The sequence below is a fragment of the Perissodus microlepis genome, chromosome 6, assembly GCF_051167445.1.
Source record: "Perissodus microlepis isolate ML-2025 ecotype Zambia chromosome 6, ASM5116744v1, whole genome shotgun sequence".
In the NCBI taxonomy this organism is placed as follows: domain Eukaryota; kingdom Metazoa; phylum Chordata; class Actinopteri; order Cichliformes; family Cichlidae; genus Perissodus; species Perissodus microlepis.
In genome coordinates this window covers 22696792-22709769 of record NC_140466.1, presented here as the reverse complement: position 1 = coordinate 22709769, position 12978 = coordinate 22696792, and the positions used below count along the sequence as shown (strand labels likewise).

General features: G+C 40.9%; 2 protein-coding genes across 5 annotated transcripts in view; both read right to left on the bottom strand.

The window, feature by feature from the left end:
• The window catches only part of npnta (nephronectin a), a 63390-nt gene extending 55666 nt beyond the window's left edge, over positions 1 to 7724 (bottom strand). Inside the window, exon 1 of one of the 3 annotated variants that reach the window (XM_084931521.1) lies at positions 7138 to 7724. In XM_084931521.1, the coding sequence (XP_084787647.1) occupies positions 7138 to 7208 (71 nt within the window). In that variant the 5' untranslated portion in view covers positions 7209 to 7724. The remainder of the gene's footprint in view (positions 1 to 7137) is intronic. The other 2 variants (XM_084931519.1, XM_084931520.1) reach the window with 2 other exon arrangements.
• A 2963-nt stretch (positions 7725 to 10687) lies between these two features.
• The window catches only part of gstcd (glutathione S-transferase, C-terminal domain containing), a 50463-nt gene continuing 48172 nt past the window's right edge, over positions 10688 to 12978 (bottom strand). Inside the window, exon 12 of one of the 2 annotated variants that reach the window (XM_084931515.1) lies at positions 10688 to 12978. In XM_084931515.1, coding sequence (XP_084787641.1) covers positions 12788 to 12978 — 191 coding nt within the window. In that variant the 3' untranslated portion in view covers positions 10688 to 12787. The other variant, XR_014800523.1, reaches the window with a different exon arrangement.

Sequence of the window (12978 nt, the reverse complement as noted above, 5' to 3'; positions counted from 1 at the left end):
GCATGTCCCACCGGGAGGAGGCCCCGGGGCAGACCCAGGACACGCTGGAGAGATTATATCTCTCGGCTGGCCTGGGAATGCCTTGGTGTTCCCCCGGATAAGCTGGAGGAGGTGGCTGGGGAGAGGGAGGTCTGGGCCTCTTTGCTTAGGCTGCTGCCCCCGCGACCCGGCCTCGGATAAAGCGGATGAAGATGGATGGATGGATGGATGGATGGATGGCAAAGTAAAACTATGAAATATGGAGTCCCACAGGGATCACAATATTAGGACCACTCCTCTTCCATTTATATATCAATTATTTTGTTAACTAACCTAGTTTCATAAAATAAAAATAAAACTCTAGAGTCTCCAAAATATTATAAACTAGGACACCTGGTTTAAATGCAATAAACTATTGTTAAATATTATTCAAACAAACGTATTTTAACCAAGCAGAAACCAAATAAACTGCACACAGGTATGAATGTGAGTGTGAATTATTTCCTGGTTCACTGTGTTATCCCTGTGACAGACTGGCAATCTGTCCAGGTTGTACCCCCCTCTTGCCCTATGGCAGCTGGGATAGGTTCCCCCCTGTGACCCCGAAATGGATAAACAGAACAAAGTGGATAGATGGACCGAGAACCCAATTAATGTATCCAAATACATGGTAGGGTTGTCGAGAGGGTAAAATTTACAAAAATTTTGGGTGGTTGATGTTGATGAATATCTGAATTTTAAGAGGTTTTTGACAAATTAATGAAGAAATAATCTGAATATGTTGATTTATTTTTCAAAGGGAGACACCTTTTCCCAAATGAAGCTCTTCTAACCTTGTATCAGTCTCTGCTTGAGCTTCATTTTTACTGTTAAAATATTACATTGTGCAGCATTTATCCTACTTATTTCAAGAGATTGCAGATTTTACAAACTTTTCACAACTCCTGTGTGATATCTTATTTATTAAAGTATGTATAATATCATATTTAGATTCTCAGTGTATTCTTCCTCTCATACAAAAGTCCACTGACCCAGAATGAGCTTGAAAACACTAGAAAACTGTTAACATTTGTCTCTGTCTTTAAAAAGAAAAAACACAACAGCTGCTACTAAAACATGTTTGATTCTAAACCCTGTATGGTTGGAATTTTTCAAAATCTGAAAAAAGGTTAAATTTAATGTCCATGATTAAATGAATCTATACCACTAATCTATACAGTAGATTAGTAGAGTGGTGTGACTGTTAGATAGAAAGCACTGTGATCTAGAAAAAAGGGTTTTATAATATGTGTGTGGATGGGTGAATGAGACATGTTGTATAGAGCACTTAAGTAGAGTAGAAAAGTGCTATGTAAGAACCAGTCCATTTACCGCATGCTGCTGTGTTGAATTAATGTTTCTGTAATTTAGGAACCTTAGAGGACAATATTTTTTTTAGAGATAAAGGTAAATATAACGACATTTGTTTTTCATGTAAATTAACTGATGTTTAGGAAGTCTCATTTCACAAATGACTATTTCTTATGTAATTATGTCTCAAAACTGCATTTTACCTGATTTGTGAAAGTGAACAGGTTCATGGATCAACATTTTAGAGATTCCTCTTGTATGTATTGCACAAAGACCCACAAGTGTTAATGAAAAAAAAAAATAGGTGGAGCAACTGGAAGTTGGTGACATTTTCAAAAATTTTATAAATAAGTTAAAATTTGGAAATAGGCCTGTAGCGTTTTTCTTTTGTTTTTGTTAATGTTTTTTAAGGAGCAGGATGAGAAAGTCAGTAATAAAATGCAGCCAGATAACAGAGAGAAGATGTGGGGAAATGACTGGCAGACTTCTTAATTTATATGGTGCACGCGACTGATTGTTTCAACTGCAAACACTGGCTGGAGTCTCCTTGCTTTCTCTGGTATTGAATAATCAATTACAGCAGATGACTGGAAGAGCATTTTTATAATGGATGGGATTCAATTTTCCATAAGCAAAAGAGCCAAGAGAAGTGGACATTTAATGGTTTTCTCTAATTCCTGTCTGACAGTGAATATATTTCTGTTGTGGAATGTTGGTTTAACAAAATAAATTAAAAAGCCGCTGCAACCCCCCTCATATTTTTCTGACATTTTGACCAAAATATTTAATCAAGAAACAGATAAATAATGTAGACAATCATTAGCTGAAGCACTATTCATTTCTGTGTGTGGATATCCAAAGGAGATAGAGGTCAATGAAATGTGAAATTAACATTATGCAAACAGCAGATAGATGATGCAACCACACACGCACAAGAAAAAAGAAAAAGGAAATGATGAACAAAAGTGCATTATGAGTATTAACTCCTACGAGGATGGTGGGCTGTTTGTTCAGTGCAGTTGGAGCAATGATACAAGAATCTGCTGAGATGCAACAGGTTGAGGATTATTAAATTAACCATCTCCCTTCGAATGTTTTCTTCCTACACACTGATACAGTATATGTATATGAATTAGTATAACATATTTCGTGTTTTCACTAATCTATGAATTTACTCTACAGCAGTTGTGCAATTCTACACAATCTGAACTTGAAACTGAGGGTTTAATGCAGTTCATCAGCACCCTGTTTAATCATCGCAACACCACGACAATGTCACATTTGAACTTTTTGAAACATTCATGGGTGGCAAATTATGACTTACCACAATCAACAATGGGAACTACAGTAACACTGCACAATAGAGGAGACCTTTTTTTCTCATATGTATCTTGTCCTCTGCCTTATTCTACCGAATGAAAAGCTGGCATATCAAATGGACGTGAGCATAATACCTGCATTTATTACCCTGAAGCCCTGAATAATGATCCCAAATTGCACTAAGCCTTGAAGGAACTCAAGCAGATAATTATTACCCTTCATGCATGCTGTGTGACAACTCTTCTCAAGTACAGAGTATAAGACAAGGTTGTTCCCTCAGAACATGACAGGTTGATATCCACTGTGATGACACCATCCTTCTTCCATTGTTTTACAAATGGATTCATAGCTGGCCACTATCCTTTTCCTGACAGCGAAGAGCTGAGTCAGTCTATGGCTCACAGAGGAGCAATACGGAGCGTGAATAATCCAGGTCCATGAACTTACATGGTCTGCATTCATAGCGATGATAATCTAATCAAGCTATCATCCATCCGTGACCCCTAAAGTATGCAATGCAGGATTTCTGACTGGATTTTTATCACAAACAACCACAGATGTTGAATTCTTCATCAGCGTTAGAGACTTGCTCGAACCTGCCGAGCTCAGATGAAAGCAGGACTTTGTGGAGTCAAAAGGAGTCTGCTGTCTTAATTAACCGCTTCAGCCCAACCTATCAGCGGCATCATTTACTCATATCTGAGGCAAAGATTTATATTTAGAATGAGCAATTAGTCGGTTTATCCATCTGCCATTAAAAGCCTAATGAACAGTATTCACTGTGTGGCTGAGAAAAAAAAAATCAAACTCTACCACCTTTAATGATGCTGTTTACAAGAGGGTGGGGTGGTTGTGGATTAGATGGTAGACAGGGTCATCTACCAGTTAAATGGTTGGTGGTTTGATCCCTGACTTGTCTAACTTGGGCAAAGTACTGAAGCCACAGCTGCCCCCGATGTGTGTCGAGGAGGTGTGAGTGTGAAAATCAAAAAGTGCTGAGTACGGTGGCCCTTAGGGATCGACTCCAACTTTAGAAAACACCAGTGAATTTAAGAAAAATGCTGCAAAAGCACACAAATAATAAAGGAAGTGATTTTGGAGAAAATGTGATGCAAAGCACTGAGACGTGCTTAAAAGAAACAGAGGACTCTTCTGTGTTGTGAGGGAGAAAAAGATGAAGGTTATGTGTGTTCTGATCACATGATAATATTTTGGATGTATCCTTGTTATTATTAGTTTTCCATTATTGTCTTCCCAAAGCTCACGTATCCTCTGTTGTGAGCTTTTCATTCACACTCTTCTGCTTATCCAAGTCAGGGTCGCGGGGGAGGGGCTGGAGCCTATGCCAGCTACCATAGGGCAAGAGACGGGGTACACCCTGGACAGGTCGCCAGTCTGTCGCAGGGCAACTGGCTTCTTTGTGTTTTTATTCAACTTCAATTGTGTTTTGTGTGCTTTTGAAGTATTTTTCTATTTGCTGGTATTTTTTTAAGTTGCAGTGCGTTTGACCTCTCAAGGCCACCGTACCTTAGGCACAGAAAAAACAGCTGCAGGAATGTGTGTGTGATTAGGTGACTGAGGCTTATAGTAAGAAAGCATTGATTTACCTTAAAATTACAAATATCTATCTCAATCTTAAAATGTGATAGAGTTCACTCTTTTTCTTTCATCATTAACGCGGACTTCATTTAGCACTTTTGTTACAGTGAATTCTGTAAGGATGCACAGAAACAAGCTCAAAGACTGCAAACACTCTTCGGCAAAAAAGAAAAAAGTGCTTAACAGATTATTTTATCTGCTGCAAGTGATGTCAAACGGTCAAAGACTTCTCTTTGCTGGTTAACAATATATACTTATGTATTTATCAATGTTAAACTGCGTTACACTGTACAACTGGCTGTTCACACGGTCTACTGTGCTGCAGACTCTGCCAACAGAAAACCTCGGAGCTTAACCTTGCTGGAACTATTTTCTATTCTCTTATGTTTTTGTACATCGATTGGTCCATATACCTGAGTTATATATAACGAAACCTTTTTTTCATTTCTTATAATTATCGAGACAAATGGTAGCAATCTGTAAGGGTTTCACTGCCCGTGGAGCACTTATTCCAATACAAAGTTTTTTTCCACTCCCACGCTGTCCTGTTTGCTTCAAGAAAATGACAAGAAGATTAAATACCAGGTGGAGCAGTCATATGAGTAATAACAGAAAGTCTGCATCAGCTGTATTCTCTTACTGCTAGCTTTTTAATTTCTCACATGTCATGTTAGGTGTGACGGCATTAGTTTAATCCAGGTTTCTTTCATACAAAATGTAGCAAGAGGACTCTTTTTATCATTTCGCTAGAACGCAATAAAGACAACGCCCCACTCTTTTTCATGTTCATTGACATGTACAGCAGCAAACACTGAGAAACCTGCTGAGCTCCTGATACAGGGTGAATCCACCAATGTTTTCACACTTATTTTCAAACCGTGGAAGCCTGAATGTGCGTCTGATGTTACAATACCAACATAACCTGGCACCAGTCCATGCCTTTGGATTATTACTGAGTAGGTCTGGTATGTGCTGCGTGAGACTTCACAGTTTAGTGATGTCACTGGGGAAGTATATCCTCTTTTGTATGTTTTGCCTTTCGCTTCGGCACTCTCCACTGCTGTATGACATGTTCCCGAGTGTGCAGAATAGAAAAGTGGCAATAAAAACAGTTTTTAGAGATAGAAAGGCGGGTAAACACATTACGCGTAGCTACAGGAGACCAAATTTATTTTGCCAATGATGCCCGTGAAGGACCCTTCAGGACTAGATGGATAAGCCTGTTAGGAACGCTCTCTAAAAGGTAATAAGTAAGGAAGACTAGGTAATAAATGGCTGTTTTGCTTGCGTTCGGTCTCGGGGATATTGTCTCAATGAATTAATATTGAAGCGGGGACTCAGGCCAGAGTTTATACCCATAAAAATCGGCAAATTATGGCCATGGTGACGAGCCACTCCATCAGCAGGGATGTTAATAATGTACAATATGCTGCTGCTAGGTTAAAGTAAATGATTATTACACCAAGGAAATATGTGAGCTAAAGAAAAGGCCCTCCACATCTCATCAGACCATAACATGTCAAACAGACATTAGCCATAGTGATTGAAAGAAGAAAAATCTCCTAAATAAAAATATTATATGTGGTGGCAAATACTGAAATCTACCACTCTGCATTATTCTCTGTCCTCTCTTTTATTCTGTCTCGCACACAGACACCCTTTTAGCCTTGCAGAAACCTTTGATACTCCAAATTGCTTTTTTTCTCTCAATACTTTTTGAACATAGACGAAAAGTGAATTGAAAGAGCTCAGGAGGGGGAAGGAGAGAGAGAAAAACGGCTACACTTCAAATGTCAAAATCTATTAACAAGCAGGTGGAATGGCAGTTAGTCTGACAGAGCCTTCTGAAATGCATGCATACTGTTTCAGTAACAATTACCTCCAATAAGCTTCAAAGTTTTTCATTTATTTGAACAAACGCTGAACACGGGAGAGGATTCGGCTTTGGAGCTCAGCCTGGCTGACAGAGATACATGAGGAAAAATAAAGTACTTGGCAGCATTCTCTGCTGGAGATGTAGGAAATTTGGCAGTAGCACTTTGTTTGTGTAACTCTCACCATTTGGACGGACTTCAGTCCAGCTTTTTTACTTGAGCTCCAGAAATCTATCTCAATATGACAAAAAAATAAGAGATGGAAAATGATTTTTTCTCTTCTTCACACGGTTAAGATCCTCTCTAATAAATGATCAGAGACAAGGAGCAAATAAGTATCCTGACTGGTGGAATTACTGTGGTTCAAAGGGTTAGACCCATTACAACTCAATATGCGTGGCTGTTTTTTTCTAAAAGAAGAAGAAGAAACAGCCACTATCCCTCACGCTAAACTCAGATTCACCTATAGGCAGATGGAAATCTCGGACACGTGCATTCTTTGGGGTCTGGCACGTCTTCACACACTTCGTGGGATTCGTGTTTGAACATGATCGCCGGGCAATGTGCTGTCACATCACTTTATAATCAGCCTGACGTCTGCACAAGACGAGAATCGCTTGTCGAGATGTGATTTAAATTTTTTTTTTTTTTGCAGCGCTTGTGCTACAAAAGAATCCAAGCTCAGAGGCGCAAAAGCACAAGACGCTTTGGGGTGCACTTGGATTCATTGTTGAATGAAAATAAAAGTTGTGATCGTGAAATTAAAAAAAATAAATAAATAAATAAAGCGAAGACGCTTGATAAGATTCGACACTCACTTTCACGGGAGCAACATGTTTTCAGTTTTGGAGAGCTTCAAATAATCCACAGCAGCTCGCAACCAAAGTGTCGCCTCGAAGCGAAGGCACAGTTTTCACACAATCAGCTCGTAAATGGATGAATCACATTCGGGTTCTTTATCAAAATCAGCTTTATCGCACAAAAAGCCTTCGTTTCTCAGCCTGCGTGACCCTACCTGCCATCGAAGTCTGCACTTGCTCCAAAGCTGCAGCTGCACAGCAACATCAACTTTATCCATAATTCCATGATTTTCGGGAGTTACGCGCCCAAGCTGTTTCCAATTCTCCGTAAATCCAGAATCACCGGGTAGGAAACTGTGGAGTAAACAGCGACACAACAACAACAAACACACAGTTTGTTTCCTCCTGGAGGTGCGCGGGCAGGAGAGGTCTGGCGGCGTCCTTCAGACTGTTCATCTGAGATATTCAGGAGGAGAGAAGGCAGCCCGATGCCTGGAAGCAGAGTGACTCCGATGAGTGTGCGCGCGCGCGTGTGTGTAGCGGGACGCACTCTGCCGGGAAGAGCGCGCACAGCCGCCCCTTACCCACCCATCCACCCCCTCTCTCTTCTTTCCTCCCCTCACAAGTTCAGGCAGCGGGCTCTCAACCAACAGCACCCACTGCAGTCTGACCTTCGCTCGCTGCAGTCTCAACGGAGCCGTGGTGTGCAGCCACTCAGTTGCGGAACCTTAACGAGAAAGAAGAGGCTCCACGTGTGGCTCCGTTACACGCTGTGGAAAATGCCTTAATGAACCTGCTGAGACACGCAGGTGTATTGTTGGCCACCCAGGTAGATGTTGCTCACGCAGCAAAGACAAAGCAGTGAAAATTACTGAGAGTATAAAAAGAAAGCTGCGCAAAATAGAAAATCAGTGGTTTGTTAAAGTTTGAGGCGCACGCGCACTCAACAGGTGGAAATACTTATTAAAAAAAACAACCTTAATATGTATAATTTTTGTAAACAAACACAAGTGGATGCATTTAATCAAAATCGCTTACAACTACCGACTGTTTCTGTTTTCTCAACAAGCCAAAAAGCTTTTCTGGACGACACTGCGCATGCGTAATTGCTGTCTTTCTATTCTTTCACACGAGGATCCTGTTAGACCTCATCACCTGTCTGATTCCTAAGCGGCACTCCACATTCAAATTGTCTCCTGAAATGCGCTTCCTGTTTGGGTGCAGAATGATGAAGGCTGCCTCATTTCCTGATGTGACAGCTTTCTGTCAGTAAACCAACCAGAGGGAGTACCCGGTTGGCCTAGCAGGTTTCTGGAGCACGCGATGAATGACGGGAAGGTTCATGTGATTACTGCTAGTAGTTCAGAGTCGCTTTTGATTCATGCAACCCTTCGCCTTCACTGACTGAGTAATGAATCTGTGGTGGCACCCAGGTCTGACCTCAGCTGGTCGCAGAAAGGCCGGTGTCCCGGTTTGTGTATAATTAGACTATCAATCACAGTATTGACCTGACTGTAAGAACGTGATTCCTTGTGTTATCATTGCATTTAAATATGACCAATGGCTTATGCCGATCGCAAGGGCCACGTCTCATTACCGGTAATATTCATATGTTGTGGAAAACTGAGACACTGTGTGGATTTTAAAGGGTCACTTGCGCAGCACATCTGTGTTTGTTAGCAGGAGTATACTCAGGATGTGTGGGATTATTTTTAATGAACATTTTACCAGATGTGGTGCTCAGCCAAATTTAGAAGTTATGTGTTGCGTTCCATTACTGTGCAAAGGTCTTAGGCCACCCCTCATTTCTTTATATTTTGCTTCCAAGAGGCCAGAGTGTCTTGTAATATTTTGAAGTGATCTTATACAACAGCTCTCCAGGCTTTCTTTCAATGTTTATCTTCAGACATTTCAGTCCAGTCCTTGTACTTGACAACTTTCAGAGGAATGTTTTTGTTTTTACTTGTTTTTCAGTTGTTTAACGCTGACTTATTAATCATCCACACATTAAACAAGGATGTATCTGATCCATTTAAAGTTCACTGAACCCTCATCAGAAATAGTCTCAGTGGAAAGGTGGCTGCCAAGAAGTCATTCTTTAGGAAGGGAAACGGGAAGAAAAGGCTGAAGTATGCCAAATTACACAAGAACTGGACTAGAAATCAGTGACAACAGGATTTATGGAGTGATGGATCCAAATTTGAAATTTATGGCTCAAATCAGTATCAATATGTATGCAGGAGGTCAGGAGAGGTACAACAGTGAGTGTCTGCAGGCATCTGTAAAACACAACGGCGGCTCCACCATGGTCTGGAGCTGCGTTTCAGCCAGTGGTGTGGGAGATCTTGTCAAAACTGATGGAATTATGAACACGTGGGAACGGTCAAATTTTGATCCACCACGAACATCATCTGGAAAGCGTCTGATTGACAAGAGCTTCATTTTTAAGCATGATAATGATCCCAAACACACCATCAAAGCAGTAAAAGTATACCTGGATAGAAAAAAAAAAACACACACAATGAAACATGATCAGTTATAGATTGGCCTCCCCAGAGCCCAGACCTCGACTGAATCACTCTGGGATCATCTTGACAGAAATCAGAACAAAAAGGCAGCCAACATCCAATAACAGCTTTGAATGTCTTTCAAGAAACCTTGAGAACTACTCCTGAAGACGACTTAAAGAAATTATAAGATTCACTGAGAGAGTTCAGACTGTGTTGAAGAATAAAGCCGGTCATACCAAATATCGACTTTCAAAGTTGTAAGAATTGTATATATTTTTCCCTTCCCTTTTTGCATGTTTCAATAAGTCCCTGCCCCATTTCCCACTTTCCTAGCAAAACATAAAGAAATGAGAGTTGACTCAATACTTTTGCACAGTATTGTAGCTCCAGAGCTCCAGATTTGGATCTAAGACGCAGTTGTTCATTTCAAGAGGAATGAATCTCCAACTATAACAGCGGTCCCCAACCTTTTTTGTGCAACGGACCGCTTTATGTCCGACAATATTTTCACAGACCAGCCTTTAATAAAACCAGTACCAGTACCAAAAAAGACTTATTCGTAGCACACGGGAAAAGACCCAGGGAAACAGAGTTAACGATAAAAAAAAAAAATAAAGTTAAAAACCCTGAGAACCATCAGTTTCACTCTCGAGCCTCCACTCTCGCAGCCTGGTACCAAACGACTAACGGAGCAGTACCGGTCCATGGCCCGGGGGTTGGGGACCGCTGCACTATATGGACAACATGCTACGAATGGTGCAAACCAAGCAGGGCACTTCACAGCAATCAGCATCCTTTAAAGTAAAGATTTACCTAATTTCGTTGTTTGTTTAAAATCACTGAACAAAAAAAAAACTCTAGCCGTCAACATATTCCAGAAATTATATTAAAGCGACCGACTAATCTTAATTTACTGCAACTGTCAAGGGTATCTGAACACCCCCCCAAAGAAAAAAAAGACATCTATCTGTGTGATTTGGGTGAACTCGGTCTTTAAACAAGCTCCTGGGGAGAGTGAGTCATTGTTGCGTTTTAAACAGGCTGTGCCACGGCAGATACAAAGTAGAAAATAAATGCTGAACCTGAAAGCAAGCATGGAAATCCTGGGTGACAATGTGACAAGTAGCACGGGAAGCACAAGAGAATACATTACAGGATTATTAGGGTGTGCAAAATAACAGCAGCTGAGCCCTACCAGGCGACCAAAAAGGAAATACTATACATAATTAACTGCCAGTACTGTGGACACCAATAATTAAACTCAGTGCTGTTTATTAGAAAATTATGCAAGTCAACTGAAATACATTTTATAGTTCACACAGGTAAAATATAAAAGAGAGAGTGAGATATTTAAGATCACAGAGGATGTAGGAAAAATCCCTTTGTACCTCTTTCACATGGACTCGTTATGAGTGGCTGCTGTGTTAACCCAAGACACATAAACAAGGTCAGTGTTTGTCCAAGAGGATAATTGACACCAACAGAGAGTGTACCCAAATATGGAGCAGTGAGCTGTTGTGGGCAACCAGCCACAAACTCTGCAGCATAATGAAATGGAAAACTGTTGGCAAAAACGCAAGAAATGAGCTGAATTTTTAATTAACTAATAAGGTGAAGTTAGCATTTCCTGGAAGAGGATTTTGTCGTCGCCCCCCCCCCCCCAAAAAAAAAAAAAAAAAAAAAAAAAATCATCATCCAATGGTTAAAATTTCAGATCCCAATTTAAGTATAAAATTATGCTCTAAATCTCATTATTAGCAACTACATAAAGAAAACACCTCCGATTAAATAGCAATAAACTATGCATACAACATCTGTGTAGTCACAGGTTATTTTACATTGGAGAAACTCGCATGTAGTTGACTTTTGTATCGAGGTCAGCCCTCTAATTACGCAAATAAAAAATGCATTAAGCTAAATATGTGAGCGACTCTGCAATGCATTCGCAGAAAGGTTTCAGGAGGTGAATCATTAGAAAAGAGTGTCTCTGCATTTAGATGAAAATGAGCCAATAACAGCTCATCTGTTTTATCTAAGCAAAGAATCCACTGTTACTGTTCTGATGTTTACTCTAAGCCAACTGCCTTCACCCTCTGCATTCTCCTTCCGATGCACACTTTAAGTAGTGCCACTGTTCCCCTCTTTTGTATGTATATGAATTTCTGTAATGTGCACTTGCGGCGCCACAAGCATGAACAGGGAGTAGACTTCTGAAATAATTCCGATCCTTGGAAGGAGCTGTGTCTGTGGCCATTTACCTCGGGATAGATTGACTCTGCTGACTGAATTCAGATGAGCCTGACGTCTGCGAGGCCTGCATCTCTCTCACATCTATCCCTTCAGTGGGAGTGGGAAAAACTGGCTCCTTGGCTACCTCCCCAGATTTCTCAAGCAGCTGCATCAGACTGTCAAAGGTGACAACACTGGATTTTTTTCTTCTTTTTTTCCCAGAGAAACACACGAATAGTTTCAGATGCAAGACTGAAAGCTTAAGGTGCCTCACTGTGACTACAGTTACCGGGACTGGAAATACGGAGCGCGCTGTGTGATTTCCAGTTACGAGGCACTGAACACCGTGCGTCTAATCAAGCGCGCTGACCTTTTCACCAGCTTCATAAAATATTCATTACTGCTGAAAGTATTCCAGAATGCATACCATACCCGCATTGCTTTTTTATGAGGAATAATCAGGTTCCTCTGTAGAACCATGACAAATGCCACACTGTATATTACCCGATGTGACTCGAGTTTAAATCCACCTCTGACTGTCTCTCGCAAGAAAAAAGAAAACAACAAACAGAAGAAACGTAGGTGAGACGACAGCGAGGCGATTCCTCACCTCGTCTTTAAATGCACACGAGCTGTTAGCACTGAATTTCTTGTGTTAATCAGAAGTAGCTGACTACTGAGCGCTATCCCAGAAGGCTGTAAACAGACTATTTGTGAAAACACCATGAGGACGTATGTCATACTTCATTCACAATATGGGTGTGCCAAGTCCTGCTGCGTCTGTGTGCGCTGACAGCTTGAGTCACGCAGTTTAGGCAAAGACAAAAACATAGCATTGCAGTTGGGGAGAAGCTTGAGCAGATGATCAACTAAAGTGTGTAACTCCCGGGAATGGCATGGTTGCTTTAACGTTTAGCCTGAAAGAAACTTTAAAAGATGACCTTTGACAGTACAGAAATAATAAACATGTATTTTCTGCAGTTAAGGCTGAGCTTGTAAAAAAAAAAAAATAAAGTAAATTGTTGAGGGTGGTTGAAAAAACACTCGTGATACAGCCAGAAGCCGGATAGTTTATCAAACCCTTACAATGCTAAAGACGCTCTGCTGTACTCCAGAGAATCGAGCGCTAATTATGCACTGCCTCTTCCAGTCGGCCAGCGGTGACTTCCAGTCCTCTCTTCTGCAGCGGCCTTCCCACCAGCATGTTGTTCTTTGGTGAGCAGCTTTCGGGCTCCATAGTCATTACTTGAACCGAATACCCATGAGTCTCTGCTGCCCATGACCGATCCAAGTCTACCAAGCCCATACACTGTTTAC